General features: G+C 32.4%; 1 protein-coding gene across 3 annotated transcripts in view; it reads right to left on the reverse strand.

Annotated features, from left to right (window-relative positions):
- Positions 1–22,102, reverse strand: part of CSMD3 (CUB and Sushi multiple domains 3) — a 569,626-nt gene that overhangs the window by 127,430 nt on the left and 420,094 nt on the right. For all 3 annotated transcript variants that reach the window (XM_015619103.1, XM_015619106.1, XM_015619105.1), the window contains one exon: positions 11,059–11,175. In XM_015619103.1, coding sequence (XP_015474589.1) covers positions 11,059–11,175 — 117 coding nt within the window. The remainder of the gene's footprint in view (positions 1–11,058; positions 11,176–22,102) is intronic.

Here is a 22,102-nt window from a genome sequence, read left to right on the forward strand (position 1 = left end):
ACGAATTACATGAAATTCAAATTAATTGTATTTTTCAAACCCCTTCATTATAGTTCTAGGAAGAACTGACTTCTTAATGTAAGAAAATTATAAAAAAAGAAAAAAAATTGTGTTTAAGTCTTTCTCTAATGCTTATGGAGGGACCACAGGAAGACTAACCTCTTAAGTAATATACATGGTAGAAGTAATAAACAATTGAAACTCCGGAGTAACAATAGTAATAATAAGAAGAATTCAATCATGGAAAAATATTATGCCAAAATAAAAAACAGCTTTATAAACATATGAGGTTTAATTCAAACCATACTATTTATTAATTATATAATAAGGATTATAGATTTAATGGCAGTCACTTTGAAAAAACTTTCTTCAATCACCTCTTAGCTAGTTTAGAGCTACTAATTAAAAGTACAACAGTTTTCTGCATATAATAATTATCTTTTATCATCCTACTAGTAAATGTTAATTTTTAGATCAGATGATTAATCATTTCATTCATTTGAAACAAATTATCACTTCAATTTACTGAATCATATGGATGAAATTAATATTTGAGTAATTATTTTTGTTTACATAGGAAAACAAACCAAAAAGTACTCACAGTGGAAAACTAAAAAAAAAAAAAAAAAAAAAAAAAAGAAAACATAAAAGAAAACACTGAAATAATCAAAAAATATATAAAGGAAACATTTGAAAAGAAAAAGTGAAAATATTCCAGCCATTTGATAGCAGTAAGTACGAGAAACAGGACTTCATCAGTATTATCCTTATAGTAAACAGAACCACTTATCAGTCGCCAGTCTGGCAACAGATGTGTTGCCAGTCTGCCTGAGTCTATAATTGAAATGTGAAGTCAAAACAGGGAGGGTTTCAAGCCCTAAATGAGAAACTTTTTGTTTTTGAAGAAAGCAAATCTTGCATAACAATCAGCTTGTCATTTCAGAATCCACAGTCCTTTATAGAAAATGGAAATGGGAGAAAGGAGGATGAGAACAGGAGGAACAGATGGCTTGGAGAAATAAAAGTTTGACTTGGTGGTTCAATAATGAGAAACCTTATAAAACACAGATTTTTGAGAAGCCTATTTCTGATTGTCTATTATAACTTCTAAACAGTTCAAGAGGGTGTTTACCATTACATGTATTTTAAAATGAGAGTTCTCTCCAAGCCTCAAGTATTAGAGCAAGAAGCAGAGAATTCCATCCAATGTTACATTTAATACATAGACTTTTGGAGTGGAATTTGAGGTCTGATAGTCACAAGATAACCACACTGCTCTGACATCATCCCAAACATTTACAAAACCTGGACAGATGTGCTACAGGTGCTTTATCAGAGCAGTGGTTTTGTATAGGTCTCACCCCATGTCAATAACAAAGTTTGTATTTGCCTTTTTCTTCTCGTACAGCTCTCATATAATCAGTTGGAGCTGGGCACATTTCATTGGCCAAGTGTTGGTTTCAGTGAGGCTTTACCCCTTCACAAAATTTAGGTGTATGTATATGAATTCATTTATATCTCTGTATCCATACATTTATATATATATACAGACTACTTCTACTCTTCCCAATCCTTCTTTCGCTATTCATCCCTCAATCATCAAATTATATGGTCCTCCTCCAGTTTCCTGCCTTACTGACATACTTTAGGTACCACCTCAGAAACAATGGGACTGTCATCCTTCAATTGTTTCCATGATGGCCTCCAAAACCAGAAATCTTCACTAAGTCACAACTCAAAGCAATTTCCTCTCACCAAATAGACATATTTTGTCAGTCTTTTAACAACTTCCTAAAATACAATTCAAGTTTTAAACTCTTTATAAGAGATGGCATATTTTTTTGCCACAAAATATGTGCAACTACCAAGTTTGTTTTTTTCCCCCCTTAGAGAATTTATTCACATTTTCCTGAAATTTACTCGTGTTATCAGAGCAGATGCAATTCATCTCTATCTAGAAATTTTCTTTTGAACACATTATAAATAAACAACTGGATACAAACAGCAAATAGCTAACACCTCCTTCCCCTTATTTTTTAATAAAACAGATTGTTCAGGGATTCTGTTTTTAAGCATGTGGAATAATCAGCCAATTCTGCAGTCAGGAATACATATGTAAGAAACAAAAGAAAAATATAGTGGAGATGCAAAGACCTTTCTAAACAGAGGAAATTCAATAGACATCACCAAGAAAAATACAGAATCTTTGAAGTTTTTATCTGTGTATACGTGGTGAACACAAATATTTGAGTCAATACAGATAATCTCGCTTGAGAGAGAAAGCTTATATCCAAAGGATTATAACAGAGGAGAAGCAAGAAATATGGATTACACATATGCAAACAGGGCCTAACAGTGAACCGTTTTACAAGCAGATGTTTTGTAAAATAAATTTTTGCAGTTCCTTGATCCTGTTTTGATCCTAATGATCTCCTTTCCTGAAATATATCAGAATATTTCAGCATAGAAACTTGGTCATGGTCACACTGACTTCTCATGGTATCTCTGTCCAAGTCTCTCTATCTCTTTTTGCCAACAAGTGGAACATGTATCAGGGAGAAGGCATTTCTGCAGTTGTTCTGTTAGGATGATTTTCCTACTGATTTTTGGAGCTACAAAACAGGAAAATGCAGTGGAGGGGGAGAAACATAGCAAAAAAACCCCAAACCACTAAAACCAAAAAACCCCAAACTCCAATAGAAAGAAAGGCCCAATCCCCACAGCTGGCCAGGCTTGAAGACTGAGAAAGCAGCTTTTTTGCTCATGCAGAGATTAACAGCAAAAATTAAATCTTCATTATTAATATAGTTTTATGATAAGATGACCCAACAAATGGAGATGTGAGATTTTTCTATCATCCTTCCAAAGCACTTCAATCTTGTCCTAAGAAGTAAACCCAACAGAAAACAGAATTGTTCAGAAAATATGACACCATTCAGTCTCCTCCTTGGGACAGTAAGATGTGTTGAAAAGCTTGTAAGTGATGATTGCAACGTAGTCTTTCCTCCAGTATTTGGAATGACCAGAAACCCAGACTAATTTCAGCTATTTTAATAATAGGCTTTTCTGTGAACAAGATTTGATGATTAAATATTTGGAGCAGCTGGAGTCACACTACTTAGAAAATAAAAAAAAAAATTAAAAAATAATAAAAAAGATCTTTAGAAATCTTTCATCAATTCAATCACATTGCAGTTAAATTATTTTATTTATTGGGGAACTGTGAATTTCTTTGAAGATCACAGATGTGGTCTTATCGTTCGACTTTGGGCTTAGACCAATAAAAAGACAGATCTACTGGTTCCATATGTTTATAGTCAAACTCAATAGCTTACGCTATTTTGTAGTCTGTATTTAATTGGTCATTATTACATTCAAACACATCATTAATATATGAGCCAAAATTAATCATTTTTATTGAAAAAATCTAAAAACAGCACTGATAATGTGACTTCAAATCATATGAAGCAAATAAATTCTTTAAATTTCATTTCAAAAATACATTGAATAGTTTGAGGTCCATTAAATGTCACCCTATGGTGACTTCTTTATTGGCATCTGCTCATTTGGCAAGCATGTTAAGCACTGAACCAATGAATGAAATACTCCCCAGCTGTGAGTTTGAGTACATAGAACCATCTAGTTCTTCCTCTCAGAACACAGGAGATTCATAGTTAAGTGGAAAGTGATGTGAAATGACCTTCTGGTACTTCTGTAATTTACATCATTACAATCTCAACAACAGAATCTTCTCCTTGAATTAGAAAAGCAAACCAGAAGTTAATAGTTAGACAACTAATGCTCACCTCTGTTAAAAAAATATTAGACTGCAAGCTCCAGCTATTCTATGGAAAGCCTGTAGCACAGTAATCCATGTATACTTGAAATTATGATAAAAACCAAATTCACTATCTACCAAGTGTGTTTGAAATAAAATATTTTGCTACTGGATTTATAATATTTAAATAAAAGTATTTAGTATTATTGCTCTGTGTTTGAAATACAATGAAAATTAAAAATATTTGGCACAACCTTGTTAAAAGTAGCAAAATATTCTTCAAAGGAATAAATTCTTAAATTAAATAACAATTTCATAGTTTGTATATATAACATAAATTCTTATACTATAACTATTTTCATACCAAATTCTAAAAATACTTATATTTTAAATACCACTTTTAGGTACATATATATTTTGGAGAAGAGAATACTTTATGTTCACTAAAGTCCCTCCCAACAAACAAAAATTATTTCCAGCATATAATCAATCCTGCTTTTCATTTTCCTATTTCAGGTGGACACATAAATCCATTAGGTATTCATTCTGAATACAAGCTATAGGCCATGGCTTTCTGTATCTGTAGAAAAACTAACATAATGCAGTCCATCACCTGAAATTCTTGTGTCCAGCAACACTTCAAGACGGAGAGATGTTATTGTCAAATATACACTTAATAATAAGACACACATTTTGTCCACCTCCATCATTAGGTTTAAAACATTTGAGGGTGAGGAATCATTAAGAATAGCTTGAATTTGAATCATCCAATCTCAAGCCACTAAATGGTTGCTCACTGAAACATCTGAAATTGCCTGCTTTACCACATAGGCAAAAGATAAAATCATGAAGTTATGTGTGTACAGTGTGGTTGCAGGATGGATGGAGATCACATACACAGCAATGTTCTCTAATTCATTTAATCCATGGTAGCTCCCAAAATAAATATGATAAAATAAGGCTGTAATGTTTCTTTCACATTGCAAATAAATAGCTAAACCAAGAGTAAATGTATTCCAGGATAGGATTCAATTACTTGTATACACACTTATTTGCTTTGCATGCAAGCCTAAAATGTATGTGTATGTAAATCTGCAATGTTTAAGGGTAGTACTTCAAGACTAGGTACATTCACAGATTTAGATCATCTCCATTTGGATTATACAGATGAAAGCACAAATCCTGTCACTGTATGTGACTCCAAAAGTGCAGAATTTACATTTATGGATGAAGAATTTTTTTTCATTAAGATTTTCATGTCCATTTATTATGTAGAAGATAGACTTCTCAGTTTTATATCTGGCTCAACACCAGTACATTCTTTTCTTCCTAAATGTCATAGAATACAATGAGTCAGATTCTACCCATTTTTACTGTATTCATTATATAGCTATATAATCTTCTTACTTTAAAGAAGAAATGAACCATGCCTTTGCATGGTTAATTTTATGCATTGAAAATTTTAGAAAAATTGTTCATTTATCTGATTTAATCAAAATAATAATGGAAAATAAATTCATTGTCAGTCATTCAATGCACAGAGTGAACATTGAGAATATTCAATTTCTATTGTGGTAGGAAGTGCATTAATTTGTTTCAAGCACAATGCAAACAACCTACATATTCTTCTGACTCTAAGCATCCTGACTCCATGCTTAACTGTCTTCACTGCTCTTCATTAACTCTCAAAATTAAATTTAAAATATAGTCAAATGAAAAGACATAGACCTATGCATTCAAGTCTATTCAGAGGATGTTCAAATAAAAACAATATTCTGGCAACAAGTTAAATTAACATAAAGCAGCACTTACACCAATGTTGTGAATGTTTCCATACTGAAACATTTCTTTTCATTCATTTATTAAAAATAATTACTTCAGAAATTTTAATTAAATATTAAATATAAATATTACCTTTATTAAGCTTTTTTCTCTGGGATTAAAACTACTTCTGTGTCTGCCTGATATTCATTGCACAATGATCTCTCAGTTCTAGCCAGGGATTCTAAAGTCTTTCATAGATGAAACTCTCGCTTATGTACATTTGAATGAGGCTTAAATAGCTAACTGCAGAAAATTTAAGAAAAGGACTGCCATAAACTTTTTAATGCTGAGCTCTTGAAGTTCAGTTTCAAGAATTTAATATGAATCATTCTAATGTTTTCAGATACATCTAGTACAAGATCCTTTGAAAATATTGCAGTAACAGAATGATTTTAAGAGAAATGACAACATGGCAACAGAGTTAAAAGAATGCCAAGAAAAAAGGATGAGGTGTGAATTTTCTATTAAATATTGGTATTACTTATATAGGAGGTACTTCTTCCTATTGTTAACAATAAATGTTTGTATATACATCCTCAGTATTCCATGATCTTCATGCTATCCTTTAGAAAACTGAGAAAACAAACCAGAAAATGGAATTACTCAATTAAATAGAATTTAATTAAATTTCTGGATTAAGTGATATAAATTTTTAAAATATTTTTATTTTTTACATGAAGTTCCTTGTGATAGTCAGTTTTTATGCTTTTATACAAAAAAGTTGTGAAAAAAATACAAAAAAAATATAGAAGATTTTCTTACTTAAAAAAATAGATATAGGGTTACATTAAAAAGTGTTAATAAATAAATAAATGGTTCCTTTTCTCAGAAGTCATTTTGATTTGAAGTCATTCTTTTATTGGGAGGGAAAGGTGAGCTGAATTACTTTTTATAAAAGACAGGGTACAAGCTGGATCACTGTCTCTTTCCTCTGAAATTACTGTCTTGGACCTTTATACAGCTGGACACTCAAGTATTTGGAGCAGTCTTTGTGGTTTCGCTCCATCTTGTTGACAAGTAATCAATTGTTTGAACGGTGCAGTCTCACAGACTTTGATGTGGTTGCTTGTATAAAAAGAGGGTAGGAGAAGAATCAGATACCTGTGGTTGTATTCTAATATTTTAGATCATATTCTTTCATTTCTATCTCCCCTTCAGTAAAGTATTGCTTAATTCAATAATTGTTTTGTTTATGCTTAAAAATATTGACACTAGCTATTTAGACAGACATTTCCATCCATTTTTACTTAAGATGGAGAGTTAAACCCTCTACATTTTAAAAATGTCAGTCCATATACATCTGCCACATTTTTTAAATTATATTAAGATGTACACAGCAATGATGATGGATTCAAGTTATTAAAACAAATGTTTTACTGCAATTCAGCTAAGTATTATCGTAAATACAATTTGGTTCTCATTTCCTCTTGATGTGAGGTTGGCACATTCTGCTCCTTATGATCTCTCCTTGACCATCTTTTTCTTTCCAAATGTAAATTGAGTTTATAATCGAATCAAATAGTACTGAATAGCTTTACTGTGACATGACCATTCAGGTGTCTAACAACTGTAGATGCAGTGAGCTAACAGAAAACATGTGCTCGACACCATTGTTTGCTCAGCATATATTTTCAATGGAAGAATAAAATCTGTAGCTTTACCTTCCAGTAATTGCCAAAAACATATTCTTTCAAGGATATTATTAATAACAATAACAATAATCCCAAAGTTCATCTGTTCAGTTCTACTTCTAATATGGAATAACTGAGGTCTCCCTCCTAGAAATACAGGACAAAACATAAGCGAACATTGAAAAAAGCATAAATGGGTCTGTGAATATAAACCAGTTATTCAGGAATTGAAGAGAATAGTGGAATTGAATTTCCCTATTTACAGTAAGCAAACTGGGTCTACCTTCATTGATATAATTCTAAGAAATCTTATCCCAAAATATCATTCTTATCAATAAAACTCTTGCATTTTTTTTAATATTATATTTTCCTGTCAATGTAAAGCGAATCTTTCCATTAAAACAAGACATTTTCCTAATTAATGTTTTAGTTTCTAGGTAGAAAAAGATAGTTCTGATTTAAATTTCATAATTCTTGATGGCAACTGAGAAAATATATTTATTTTCTGATAGCATAGCTCAAAGCCACCTTACATATCTTACTGTGTAGGTTCAATCTATCTTTTTGCTCTAACAAAAAAAAGCAAGCCATTTTCTGAGGTCAGATGATTTAAAATCTATTTTACTGTTAAGAATATTAATTCAAAAAAGTATAGATGACACCATTATACAGAGCAGAGCATACAAATTAGGTCATGGCCACCCGGGAAAAAAAATAAAATCTCAAACATCTGCATTTTAATTGTAACCAAAGCTGTATTTGAGGATTGAACAATTAACAATCATTACACCGCTTTAAAATATCAGTGGGAGAGTGTCAAAGAAGCTGAGTCTTCCATGTTGGAAAAGATTTTGCCTGTGGCACACTGTGTGCTTTTGTGAATCATTTATCTTGCAGCTTAAACCTGTCATGCTATGAAATATTGCAACTGTGATTCTGCATGACAGAATAATGAAACACTGGGAAAAAGTCCACACTGAAATGACTTTTCCACAGAATTTTTGACTTGAGAACCTGAGAAGCTGCAGATGAAATAGGTTTTCTTTTCAGTCCATCAAAAACTAATCCAGGCCAATGAGTTCCCTTCTACACACTGAATATGTTATTACATTGTTTGTGGGTTTTGTCTATATTGACCAAGTTTTCACTTTTTTTTCTCTGTTCTTTGTTATAAGTTCTCATATACTGTATTGGATGCCAAAAACAGCTCTTGAAGAGTTTCCATTCAGCATTGATTGCTGTATTTCACGTTGAAAGCTGGAGCCACAGAGAAGATGACAGTTTTGTTGCTGTTTTCTTTAGGAAAATTAAATTATCTCATGTCAGCAGCTTTGCTGGAGTACCCCTTCATTCTCAAAAACGTTATTTTGACTCTTTTTTGTTGTGAATAATCTCTGTCAAATCTACATGATGTGATGCATACTACCACGTGAATTGAATAGGAAATCTGCTGTCTTTTTCCATGAAGGCCAGAGTTTTTTGTGACCATCTTGTCAGTGAGTGATCTCTACATACCAAGAATTGCAAGTGGATACTCTTAATGCAGTATCTTCTATCAGTACCCAAAACAACAATTAAAGGAACAAAGTTGCTACTTCCTAAAATTGATCTGAAAGACCTCAGCATTGCAGTTTTATGGCTATTCTTCTCTGAAACTGTACTTAAACAAATTTTGATGAGTTAGAGGTAAAAGCTATTATATAAAACACATTCATTACTCATATTATAAAATTTCTGACTGAGACAAATAATTACGTCAAATGTAAAAAAACTTCAGTTAAATCAATTGCCAAAATTACTTTTCCTTTCTTAATGGTTTTTACTGAAAAAATATATATTAATAACTTTAAAAAATTGTACACTGGTGTACAATTCAAAGAAAGATTCAGATTTTAAAATGTGAGCTTCTGGGTGTGAGGAATTCTGCTTCCTATTACTGTGTGAGTATCATTGGAAAAAAACAGCTAAAACGGAAAAATCTGCTTTGACACTTGTTTCAATGTGTCATGTCATCCTCATTTTGAGTGGTTACTACCAGATATAATTTTTACCGTTCTTTTTCAACACATTTTTGTTTTCTCCATGCACGAAAGTGGATCAAATATGATCCATGATATATTCTACAGGTGCCTGAATTAATTGTCAAAAAACATTGTTTAAATACAAGAAAAAATGTAAAGGTTTACCCTTTACATTTGTCTGTCCAAGGTAGGACAGACAAAAAGTTTAGATGTTCTATCATATTTATATTCCACAATGAGTCACTGAACCCTTGTATGCTAAGGTTAAGCATATCTAAACCTTTCTTATTATATTAGCATTTTTTTGTTTAATTACTGTGAAATGGTCAAACAGAATTCCTTAATACTGTTACTATCATGATTAGTGTGTAAGTAAACCAGTATTTCTCAAATTATCCCAAATAACTATGCAGAGCAGTGGGACTTTTCTCCATTTCCATGTGTTGTTTTGGAAAATCTGGCTTTATTTCTGGAAATCAGAAAACTACATTTCAACCAAGAATGTCAAAAATATGAAGGACAAAGATTTAACATTTTGAATCTTTTATTGTAGCAGTTTTAAGGATTTACATGTTGATGTCTGTTTCATAAACTAAGTATCACTATACTGATATTAAATCAGTAACTTCGGATTTGATGAAAATTGGAGGATATAAACTTTAAGGTTTATCTAGAAACAATGAGCTGTATCAAAAGCACATGGTTATAATAGCTAGAAATAAATCAAGAATTGTTCAAATGTTTTTATTTTTTTCTTAATATTTTTGGAATAAGGAGAGATAGGCTTAGGAGACCATGCATTTAAAAGGCTATTTATTTTATAGCAGTCTATGCACCTCTACACTATACACAAGAACAAGCTAATTGGATATTAAGGGAGTTCAGACATCATGAGTGTGGCAGATGGACACAAAGCAGCTGAAGCACTGTCTTTAACTTGGCTAAGAGGTTTGCAGAATCAACAAGAAGGAAGGTTAAGAAATACCCATCCTCATCCCCAGGCATCTGTAATTTGACAAACTGAAATGTGAGCTCTGGGTCAGAATGAAGTCCTGCTTATCCAAGCATAAATCTAAAGCATGGATATTTAAAGCTTAAAGGATACTCGGTATATGGCATGCTGCTTACCAAGAAGTCAAAGTGAATGAAAAACCATCAGCTGTTATCATAGACATTAAATAATAAAGTGAGATAAAGTAATTTATAAATCCAGTGAAATAAAACTGTCTTTGTATGGGACAGAAGACACCATTAAAATAATTCATTTAGTCAACAGGAAAAATGTTAGTATGGAAATGAAGTTTTGATGGAGGTTCGGAGAATCTACAAGACCCAAGCAGACGTATGCTGCTCTAATTTCATTTGTCAATAAGGACTATGCCATTGCCTCACAGTGCAGAGAAGCCAAGGGCTAAAAGAGGCAGATAATTAAGATAAACATTGCTTCCCCTGCTTATATGGACTTACTGGAGCTATGCTTCACTTTCTAGAGCACAGGCACATGATCTGAGGTGAAAAGAAAGCTGAAGTTGTACCACTCACATGTTTGGTTAGCATCACAGTAGTATCCTAAGTCACATGCTAGCTATCACAGCAAGACAAAAATACTGAACAATAATTACAAAAGATAAAGGCAAATGTAAGAGTTTTGAGAAAATAATTTACTATAAAATGATAAAAGTGTTAATATTAAAACAGTTTATTCACATTAATAATTTCATGTAAAAGCAACCATACAAGTCATCCAGAATTGTTAAAAGTATCCAAGCAACAAAACAATATGAATGAGACCACACCTACTTACCAAATTCCTTAGGAACAGTGATAGCATAAATACAGTTGTGACCAACACTGTAATTCTTGGGGTAGTTTGGTGATAACACAGTCCCTTCAGAACCTGTTGATCGGCTTCCACAGGGTGCTAGAAAGTGAAGATAACCAGATTTAAAAAATGTAATATTTAAAAAATCATCTTAAATTGAGTTACGAAGTAGAGAGACACAGAGTCCCCAGGCAGGTGCATTGTTATATGCTGGTATATGATATTACAGGAAATTCTATTACACTTCTACACTGGATTAAATTTGTACATCCTGTGACATACCGAGTGTATGCAATTTTCTCATATATCAAATGAGAATTAATGGCACTCTGCCGTTTTCCAGATCAATTATTTTTCCTATACAATTTATACACCATCTTAATAAAAATAATGATGTGGTTTATATGCAGTATGTTATTATTTACAGCATACAAAACTATTATTCATTCATACGATGCTTTATACTATAAGAGCATAGATTATACAGCCCTTCTGCACAGTAGTAAATTCTTACTCATGCCAATATACTCATAATACCAAATAATGTCTACAGCTGTTGAAATATGAAAGTCAGGATTTCTTGACTAAACATGATGTACCACTTACTTATATCTCAATTATTTATAACTTTATATATATAAAGTTATGAGCACATGCTTTTCTTTAACACAGAAAAATCATGTTTATGCTACCACAGCCATTATACTTGATAAAATGGAAGATAGATACAAATGGTTTTTACCACAATAATGTATTTTTCTAAGGTTTATACTAAAACCTAATATTTGGAATTATTCAAAAATGTCAAGCAAGAAACAGTGTTATTTCTTTTTTTCATCAGAGGTACAGGTGCAAATATATGAAACATTGTTTGTTCAATGTTAGTGGTTTCCTCTGTCTATTATCTGCTTGTTACACAGACTTAGTAATTTAGGGCTTTAATTTAGATTTAACACTTATATGTTTTCAAGACTAGCATCTCTTTAGAATAATTTTTCTCTTTTGGACTATAAAACATTTTTAATGATTTTTGTGTTAACTTATCTATTTAATAAATTTATTTCCTGTTAAGACACGAATTTATAAATGAAGTGGTACTCAATGTTTCATTTGTTAAACACATCTGTGGTTTTTTGTGATATTCTCTCAGAACATTAATACTTCATGAATGATATTGAACAAGAAAAAGATGGTTTTATTAATATAATTCCAGATTACTTTTATCTCAGTACCTGCCATACTACATACCAGATATTTATTAGTGTAGCTACAAATCATATATAAAATCAGCTATATTTGAACATTACTTTTAGTTAATTCACACAAAATGTTTGGTTCAGTATACCATGAAAAGAACACATCCTTAAAATGTAGCAAGTTAAGGCCCCAACACTTTGAGAACAGATTTATGCAATTTGCATTAGCACGGATTCCTTTGAGCATGGTGTAACTTCAGAGTTTGACAGACTGTGTACCTGAAATAGGAGCAGATGGCACCTATTGCTCCAGTCTGCATACACAATTTGGAAATGATTGAATGGATTGGTGTGAAAGTCATGGTATTTCAAATGTCAACAGAAGGGTCTTGACTTTTGTTTGTGCACATGTGGCACATGTGGCACATATATTGGAGCTGAGCAAATCCGTCAGGACTCGGATCAGGATGAGGTCTTGGCGATGCTCAGCCCAGCGGATGGGCACACGCCTGACACACACAGGAAGCACTGACTACCACATGTGCACAGAGCACTGCCCTCTGTGGCTGAAAGAGTAATCTCAGTGCCTTCCCTCAATCCACCGCCATGTGAAATACTAGAAATCATGATTTCTTGAGAAAACATATTTAGATAATACAACTACTGAGACTTTCCAAGAAGCAATGTCTTGGCTGATCCTCATTTGCAGAGACTTATTTGCCAGGGGTTACTAGAAAAACACAAAGTAAAAAACCTTCACTCTTTAAATCCAGCCAGCTTGTAAGTACTCAATATTTTCTATTCCTAATTTTGGGTGAAACAGAAATTAATATGGAAGAATATAGGTAACAAAAACATTAAAATAAGAGAAATAAGATAGTAAACCAAAAATTATCCCTAAATCAATTTCCCTCTTTACTGTTTGTGAGTTGAATAATTAAGCTATAATCACCAATACCACTGTCCCACTCCAGCACTTATATCATTATTAAACCTTCTTAATCAGCAGATATAAATAATGTGCAAATTTAGGGTAAAAAATACAATTCCACTAAAGTCAATGACATTGACACAAAAAAGAACATCATTTCACCCTTAATGAAGCTTGAAGTCTTAGTACACAAAAGCAATACTTAAAATTAAGAGCCCTTAGCATACAGTGGACCTTTCGTTACAAAGAAAAATGAAGATTTTTTTATACTCTGATTTTGTGTTGTTCTTACAGGTTATGCTACTAGTAAAGGCATTATCTTCATTGTAAAAAAGGGTTCTTACACGTGTATGCTTAAGCCAGAGCAAAATATATTTATCTATGTTGAGATCTAGACAAAATATGTCATGATATTTGCAAGATAGTATTATGACAGGTGGTACAGAAAAAAATCACAAAATAATTTTATTGAAAAATGCTTATAGATCTCTAAAAGTCATTAAACCTAACAATTTTTGCAAATTAAAAAATAATCTAATACCTTCTAAAATCTGAGAGTTTTCATGAATACTGAAGTATTGTTCAAATAACTTCCAAGTGTCTAAAAGGCAAAGATAATGCCATTTTCTTTTACACTTGATAATTAAAATGTTTATATGACACTTTGTCTGAAGCATCTAAACATTTTCCTACATGCTGAATTTCATGAAAGTAACATACATCTGCACTGGATTTATAATGGTGATTTATATGTTCACACAAGAGAAGGTGGCATATATCTGTTCACACAAGGGGAGAAGAGACACAGTACAAGTCTGAAGCAGGATTTCCAGTGAGGATCTTTTAGGTACAAGGTCTTTCAACAAGAGCTGTCTGCACTTTTGCTACAATGTGCTCAGCAGACTGGAGTTAGACAGGAACTATTTGATACTCTGGCATAGGCAAGATATAACCAGCAGTAAGAACTTGACATCTGTATCAAGTATTTCCTTCCCTGAATTTCTTTCCTTAGTCTTCTCTCATTCTGGATTTTTTCACTTCTCCCTTTCTGAGTTTACTTTCCCCTTATTATGTCCCTTATTTTCCAACTGCTTCTGTAATGATTCTTTTACCTCCACAAGAATTCATTCCTGGGTCTCAAAAGCAACTAGTACAAAGAGAAGATGAAAGCATCCAGTTTACCTTTACAAGCTGAGAAAATGTTAAATTTTGTAAAGCATTAGGTAGTGAATTTTATAAACTCTTATAGCAGCTGGACAGCCCTCCAAGACATTTCTGAATGTGTCAGGGAGGAGGAAGAGGTTTGCTTGATATTTTAGTAAACTTAGAGGGTTCTGACTGCATTTCTTTCCTTACATTTTGGGAAATGTTTAATTTAAAATGCCAAAAAATTCAAGAAGGGATTTTACCCTGACTGTCACTAAACATTAATTCTCAGAAATCAAAGATGGACATGAAGCTATAGCTACAGTGAATTGAAAGAACTAACTTGATGCAAACATGTATCCTCCAGAAAACAGCTATCATCAAGTTTGGAGAGATGTAAAAGTTCCACTATTAACGTGTTGGCCATTGACTTTCACTTACACTTAAACCAGCTAAGTAGGTCTCATTGCCTTTGTTTCAGTTTTATAGTGGGATTTATTTAGTTTCCTTAAGAACAGAAAGTCAAAGACTTATAAATTGTGAAAATCTACTAGTCTAATTATTATGCTCTGCACTGCAAAGTCTACCTATAGTAAAAATCTAGCAAACCCATCACACCCACAAATATAAACTGTTAAAACAAACAAAAAATGCAGCAAATTCTGAGAACCGTTCTCCTGGGAATGTAAAACATCCCGCAGAATAAAATAATCCAACCAACCAACCAGCAAACAACAACAAAAAAACCTTCAGGAGGCAACTGATATTTTTAACATAATTCTCCAGTAGTATTTCATTATTTTTTAATCATGTTTGCTTAGACTCTGAAATTCTACTGTATTCCCTTATGTATTTATTTATGCTCCAGCCTATTCTAGTTTATTCACCAAAATGTTATGCAGTATGCTGTCCTTGTCCTGCTTTCCAGGGTCAGCAATGGAGCACTAGTGAGAGAGCAAGGGACTTGACCATGGTAAGAATGTGATAAAGATCAGTGAGTTGATGCATTGCTCACTATTTCCTTGAAACATTTTTAGCATTAATGGCAAAGAGTTCCTGTGTGTGCTTAACCTAACGATAGCTTGCCCTGTAAAACAGTGTCCCCTGTAGCCCTTGACAAACACCATCACAGAAACAACAGAGAATAATGCATTTGGTATGGAAATTGGCAAGCATTTTATCTGGAAGATTACCCACCTTGATCATTAGTATTCACTTACCTTTGTCAAAGAACTACATTCTACTTCATTATGGCAGTGTATTAGTAAATAGAGAATGCAATATAAAATGCATTACCATCAGAGTGACATCTTTTCTCAAATTTCTGTAGTTGTAAAAGAAATGTAGTTGAAAACCACAGAGGGAAAATCACCCAGCAGAACAATAGGTTCTTGTAATCTGTGCCTAACTACTGCTATAAAGTAAAATTTTCTGTGCCTCCAGCAAAATAATACAGTGTTAAAAGCTCCAGTCGTGAATATTGCTCACATGTTTTGCATCAGGCATTTGCAGTTTAACAGAAAAAGAGAATGCACAAGGTGAAAGTTTAGTAAGAAAAAAGTGAGGAATGGACTACCTAAGTATGAGAAGTAATTTCAAATCTCTTAATATTTTTTTTTTTTTTAAGAATTAATATATTTGCTATAAATTTTTTTATGCGGCTTGAAGTTTTTGATTCCTACTCTTGCTTTCAGATCACCTACTCTCTAGCTCCTACAGCTAAGATCTAATATAATTTAATTGTATTTTCTGATTTAAGTGCCATATTGTACCATCCATTTTTAAGCAGCAGTTCTCAGTGGAATCAATGGGGAACACTGCTTAAAAATGAATGGCATAATATAGCTTTATGTCATGCAGATAAATTTGATTACACAGCTATAAATACAATCAAAAAATAAGAACAACTGTGCATACCATCTGGAAAAGGAGGGAAAAAATGCCTCGAAGAACTGGTAATGGGACACTTACTTTTTATCTAATGGGCTGCTGTTTCAAAACCCAGTCTAAGGTACATAATATTCAATTAATCTAAATGCGTAGGTTCAGAAAAAGGATTACTTGATTTATCTTTATAAAATTTAATATATTATTGTGGTTCAACCCCAGCTGGAAACTAAATACCACACAGTCCTGCTTGCTCATCTGCCCTGGTGTGGGAGTGAGAGAATTGAAAGGGTGAAAGTGGAAATTGTAAAGAAAAGGAAAATAAAAGAAGAATGCAAACCATGAAAGACAAGTAACACAAACTAAAACACTTGCTCACCATCAAGCAACCAATACCTTCCTAGTTACTGATCAGTGGCCCCAGGCCAACCTTCCCTGTGCATTATTGCTGAACATGATGGCAAAAGGTACAGAATGTCCCTTTGGTCATTTGGGATCAGCTGTCCCAGCTGTGGCACCTCCCAGCTTCTCGTGCCCCTTGAGGCTGTTCCCTGGTGGGGTGGTATGGGGAGCAGCAAAGGCCTTGACTGTCTAACACTGCTCAGCAGGAATGAAAACGCTCTGGTATTACCAAAACCAGCAAAAATCCAAAACAGGTCCTACTAGCTACTGTGAAGAAAATAAACTGCGTACCAGCCCAAACTTCCACATGCATTAAATCGCTGGATCCTCTTTTCCTTAGTCTCATGTAATACAATATCATTCTACTTATCCCTTGTAGTCCAATTAAGAGATTTTCAGTTGCAATGATTTCTTATAGTGGTTATAAGTAAACAGAAAACAAATACAGTAACTGATATACCATATAAATGATTTTATATCTAGAAGGTGATATAAATAATATATATATATTATAAATATATATAAAGATATAATTTTTATGCAAAGGACATTGTAACATATAAAAATGGTAGACATTTATTCTGAAGTTCTACAGGTATATTTATTGTGGATATCAGTCTGTAAATGTGAAGCTGAGGAAGAACCTAAAGCTGCTTTGACAATACAAAGAATATGTAAAAGTTAATCTGATATAGAAATGTATGTTTTAATTGCTACTTGGAAAAGTAGAAATACACTAGAAGTAAAAAATACAGAGAGACAGTGCAACATCATAATACTGAAAAACAGTGTGAAACAAAAAATATAATTAAGAATATAGAAGATTTCCATACTGTAATCTCTTCAGTCTTCACAACAGATTTCAACTATGCAATCAAAACAGATGAAAAAAATGAGAGAAACTCAGGCCAATATATGTAAAAGTATTTGAATGTGATTAGTTAAAACAGAGGCCAGCAGAAGCTGGCAATTTATAATTTTCAAAAGCAGGCCCTGAATCATTAAAAGAAAATGGGGAAATGATGGCATTATCTAAAAACAAACAAAACCCCCAATACAAAACAAAACAAAAAAGAAAACAAAAAACCCAAGAAACAACAAAACCCCCAAAGAGAAATTCTAAGTTGCAACTTAAAAAAAGTATTAGCAAATGTAGAAATGCAAGATCAAAAGCACCTAGCAACTGTTGCAGAAATACTTAAAAGTCAAAGGTAGATTTTGAGTTGCATTGAAACATTGCTGTAGAGAAAGATATATCTAACCTAGGCTTTAATGCAGACGTAGAAGGCAACATATTTGTTCCATTTAAGAGCACAAAAGTCTCAGTAAGAACATCACATCAAGTTTTTGCCATTTACAAAAAAACACAAACAAATAAACCAAACTCTAATTAATTTTCATATTAAAACAAAGTTTTGAAATAGTCTCCAAAAGAAGAATGAGACATGAGCAGTCTGGTCACTTCTTGAAGATGTATTAGACTGAGATAAACATTAGAGAATTAATTGCCAGCAATTCTAGTACAATAAATAAATTTTAGAGATTCTCATAAATATTTCTGGGAAGTTAATGATTTTTTGTGTGATTCTTGGAAGAAAGACAGATATAAATATCTGCCACAAGGGGTTAAGGATATCAAAGCAGATGAGACAGTATTTATTATAACTGGTTATAGATCTATTTGTATTAGTTGATTCTAGGAAAACAAAGGAAGTTTGTTCAATATTCTTGGTGCTGGCAATGCTAAACCCACAAACAAACTGCTACAGATAGCATGGTGGGTTATTTAACATTTTCTAGAAAAGGAACTCATAGAGAAAAAAAGACTATGAATATAAAAGTATAAAATGGGAGAACACCTAAAGGCAATTCTTAAAAAAAAACAAAACAAAAAACCAAAAAAGCCCCAGAAAACCCACAAAAATCCCCAAGAACCTAAACCTATATTGTAAGTTTTCTAAAACATGCAAAATCAATAAAATATTTCTTGTAAGGAGAAAACCAAAAAACTCAGTATCTGTACAACAGGTAACTAGCAGATAAACATAATTAGAAGGATTTTAAGAAGTACATTTCAAGAAGAAAGTATCTCTCTCTTTTAAATAAAGAGAAGCAGCAGAAAATTGAGAAGTGCTTTTGATGTTAATAAATGCAGTTAAACACACTATTAGATTATTTCTATGTAAATTTATCTAACAGTTCATCAACTTTTACTGCCAAAGCCAAATAAGCCAAATAACTTTGTATATTCAGTTTCTGTTTCTTAAAATCTTTTAAACAAAACTAGATGCCTTTTTGAAGATTCAAAAAGCAGATTTTATACAGCTGATTATGAGATACACTTCTATATTTAGAAGAAACCTAACTTTAGAAACAATGTTGGCTATCAATTTAATGATTAATTATAAATAGCAATTATTTTCAGTTTTTCTTTATGGAACTGTGGTGCACAGTTTTCAAAAATTCCATATAGTTTTCTCAAGTGCTGGAATCAAGTGCTGCTTAAAATTGGTTTAATAAATTTACTTATTGTAGCCAAGTGTAAGAAAAGTGTGAAATAGGTTTTTTTTAATAAAAACTGAGATGTGGCAAAAGGTCAAAACCCTATATTTTTTGTGTTGTAGAATGGGTTTACATCTGATATCTCTTTCATAATACTGGCTGTTATTCAAATATCTAAAATATCATCAGTTTGAAAAATTATTTCTTCCTAATTTATTTTTCCTATATTTTTCTGAAAAAATTCAATTAGCTGGAAATTACACATATTACTGTCTCTGCCCTGAGTAAATTCAAGCCCATTTTAGACGAGCAGTAAAGTGAACAAGCATAAGTGAAAAATCCTGTGTTCCAATTTGAATTCTCAAAGCCCTAGAGAGAATATTAAAGGAAATTTGAAAAGTCAGATTTCCAATTTTATAACCCAAAATCTAATTCTATATAATGATTCCATTTTTAAATGTCAGGGTAGAGCTATACATCATGAATTATTTACTACCAAGGCCTGTGGCATATAAATGTCAAAATATTCCACAGCATAATCAGACACCAAATAAATAACCAAGTAAGTATGCTTAATATATTAATAATTAATAAATAAAACTAAAAATAACCGGATTAAAATTAATCTTAAATTACAGGAATTTTTAAATCTCTGTTTAACAGATGCATTAGTAAATTTTGAATTTAAAATAGCTAAATTGCATGCAATTATTATTCTTAATCCTTCATTTTTCTGCTAATACTGCAAGAAATAGCTTCCTGAAAGAAAGCTTTCTTCAACAGAGAGCAGGGGATTAAATTAAGTCTTCTAGAATCTTAAGTGATATTTAATTCATTAATATTTTTCTTAACTTTTGAAGGTATTGTGTGCAGCTGATGAAAACTTGCCATGTCACTTGCATCTAGAACAAGGAGTGGGATCTGAGTTCTCCCTGTCTTGGTGTTCCCATGTGAGCTGGAGGATGGTGAGTGAGGTTTCTCCTCTTGCTCATGTTTCTCACTGCTCCAGTTGATAAAACCATGAGAATGCCATGTGACAACTTTCCAGGAGTCTTCCACTGCAGAAACACCCACTTGATAATGTCGTGTTCTTTCACTTAAGTAATGTCTTGTTTTCTTTTGCCGATAAAATTGAATTAAAGTAGCAGACCCTGAGAATGGAGCCAGCAAATAGGAAAAAACATTTTCTGACTTAACCTTTTGTGCTAGAATAAAGATCTGTGCAGTGAAACAGTCTCCGCTTATAATAAATGGAGGTGGAATAGGTCTCTGCAGTCAGCCTGTGCCTTAGCACAGATTCATTCCCTTGAAAGAACACACCAGTGTTACAGTTTCCACAACTGAAAAAAAGTAACTAAATAAAAGTTTGAACATGCTTTTCAAGTCAACTGTTTGCAGCAGACTTGACATGATATTTAAGGAAATTCTGAGGGAAAATGAACAATCATTTTAAAACAATTTAACTGCCAACATACTAAATGAATAAAAAAGAAGAGAAAAGAAAATTGGCAGTCTTCTGGGAAGACCATTTCAGAGTCTTTCAAGTATATTAAGACAGCAAGAGGAAAAGAGCATTATATGACAAACATGTAGCAGTAAAAACAAACCAGAGATTAACAAAGCTCAACACATTTTAGCTACAATAGCAGAACTGAGAGATTGATAAATCAGAAGGTATGAATCAAAAATGTGTTAAGGATTAAGAGATCTCTTCACAAGAAACAATCATCCCTTCCAATGAAAAACTTCCTTTTTTTTTTTTTTTTTAAGGTCATATAGCCTACTTAATATTTATTCATCTGTGCACTCCTCATATCTAAATGATATTTCATTACTTATTTGGCTTAAGAATAACTTCTATGATGTGATGAAGAGCATGATGAGAAGCATGATCTTCTTCTAAGCAGAAGAAACGTAAAAAACATGAGGATGAAAGTTAAATTACGAGCTTTCTTAGAAGTAACTTTACAAGTTCATTTCAAACTTCACAGAACAAGGAATCTACTTATTACTATAGAGCTCATAAGTGATATCCGCTCCTGAATCCTCTTCTGGTAATAGGACTTCCTCCATTTTAGGGATGGGGTAACTGTAATGAGTGTATTGCCCATTCAACACCCCTTTATGTTGTTGTATACTGTCTATATCTCTAGAATGTTCTTTTACTCAGATGAGTTTTTAAGCAATAGCAATGAATTCACAGCTGGAACCAAGAATAAGCTTTTTCTTGAATCATCTACTAATATTATTACAATACAGGGATGAAGCTTTATGTTTCCAAATGATGATCACTTTGTATCCAAGTGATTTTAAATATTTTGAGTGTGTGTGCATCAGAAATTTAAAAGAAAACTGTGGGAACAGTTAATGATTGCAATTTTAAATTTGAGATCTGACAGTGATAAATTCACTGAGGTCATCGTAATCCTCTCAATCTCAGCTTTCTCTTCTATCACTACTGTTTAGGTTTGCAACACAGACTTTTAAATTAACTTTAAAAAGACAGAAATTCCCATTTTTAAAACTCACTGAAGAAAAATGAACTAAAGAAAATGAAAAAGACTGAAACAATACTGAAATATCCATAAAGACACATTTAGATTAAATAAAACTAGCCAAGAAAGTTAGGAACAAGGACATCTGAAATCCAGAAAAGAAAAGTAGGGTCAGAAAGAACTATAAAACAGAACAATAGTCAAAATAACTGGTCAATAAACAGCTATGAGCAAAAATACCAATTGAAAATATAAAATAAAATGATAAAGAATTGACATTTAAAACATGCAGAAGAAAAAGAAAAAAAAATACCCATGAAACTTTTATGTCTGGGAAACTTTCACACATGTCGCTGGGATCTCTAGTGATCAGCAACCCAGAGAATCTTATTTACTACATTTCCAATCACCAAGCTGAAGACTACATAATGTACAGATCTATTTATCAGTATTAGAAAGAAAGATTT

This window comes from Parus major, chromosome 2 (genome assembly GCF_001522545.3).
Source record: "Parus major isolate Abel chromosome 2, Parus_major1.1, whole genome shotgun sequence".
In the NCBI taxonomy this organism is placed as follows: domain Eukaryota; kingdom Metazoa; phylum Chordata; class Aves; order Passeriformes; family Paridae; genus Parus; species Parus major.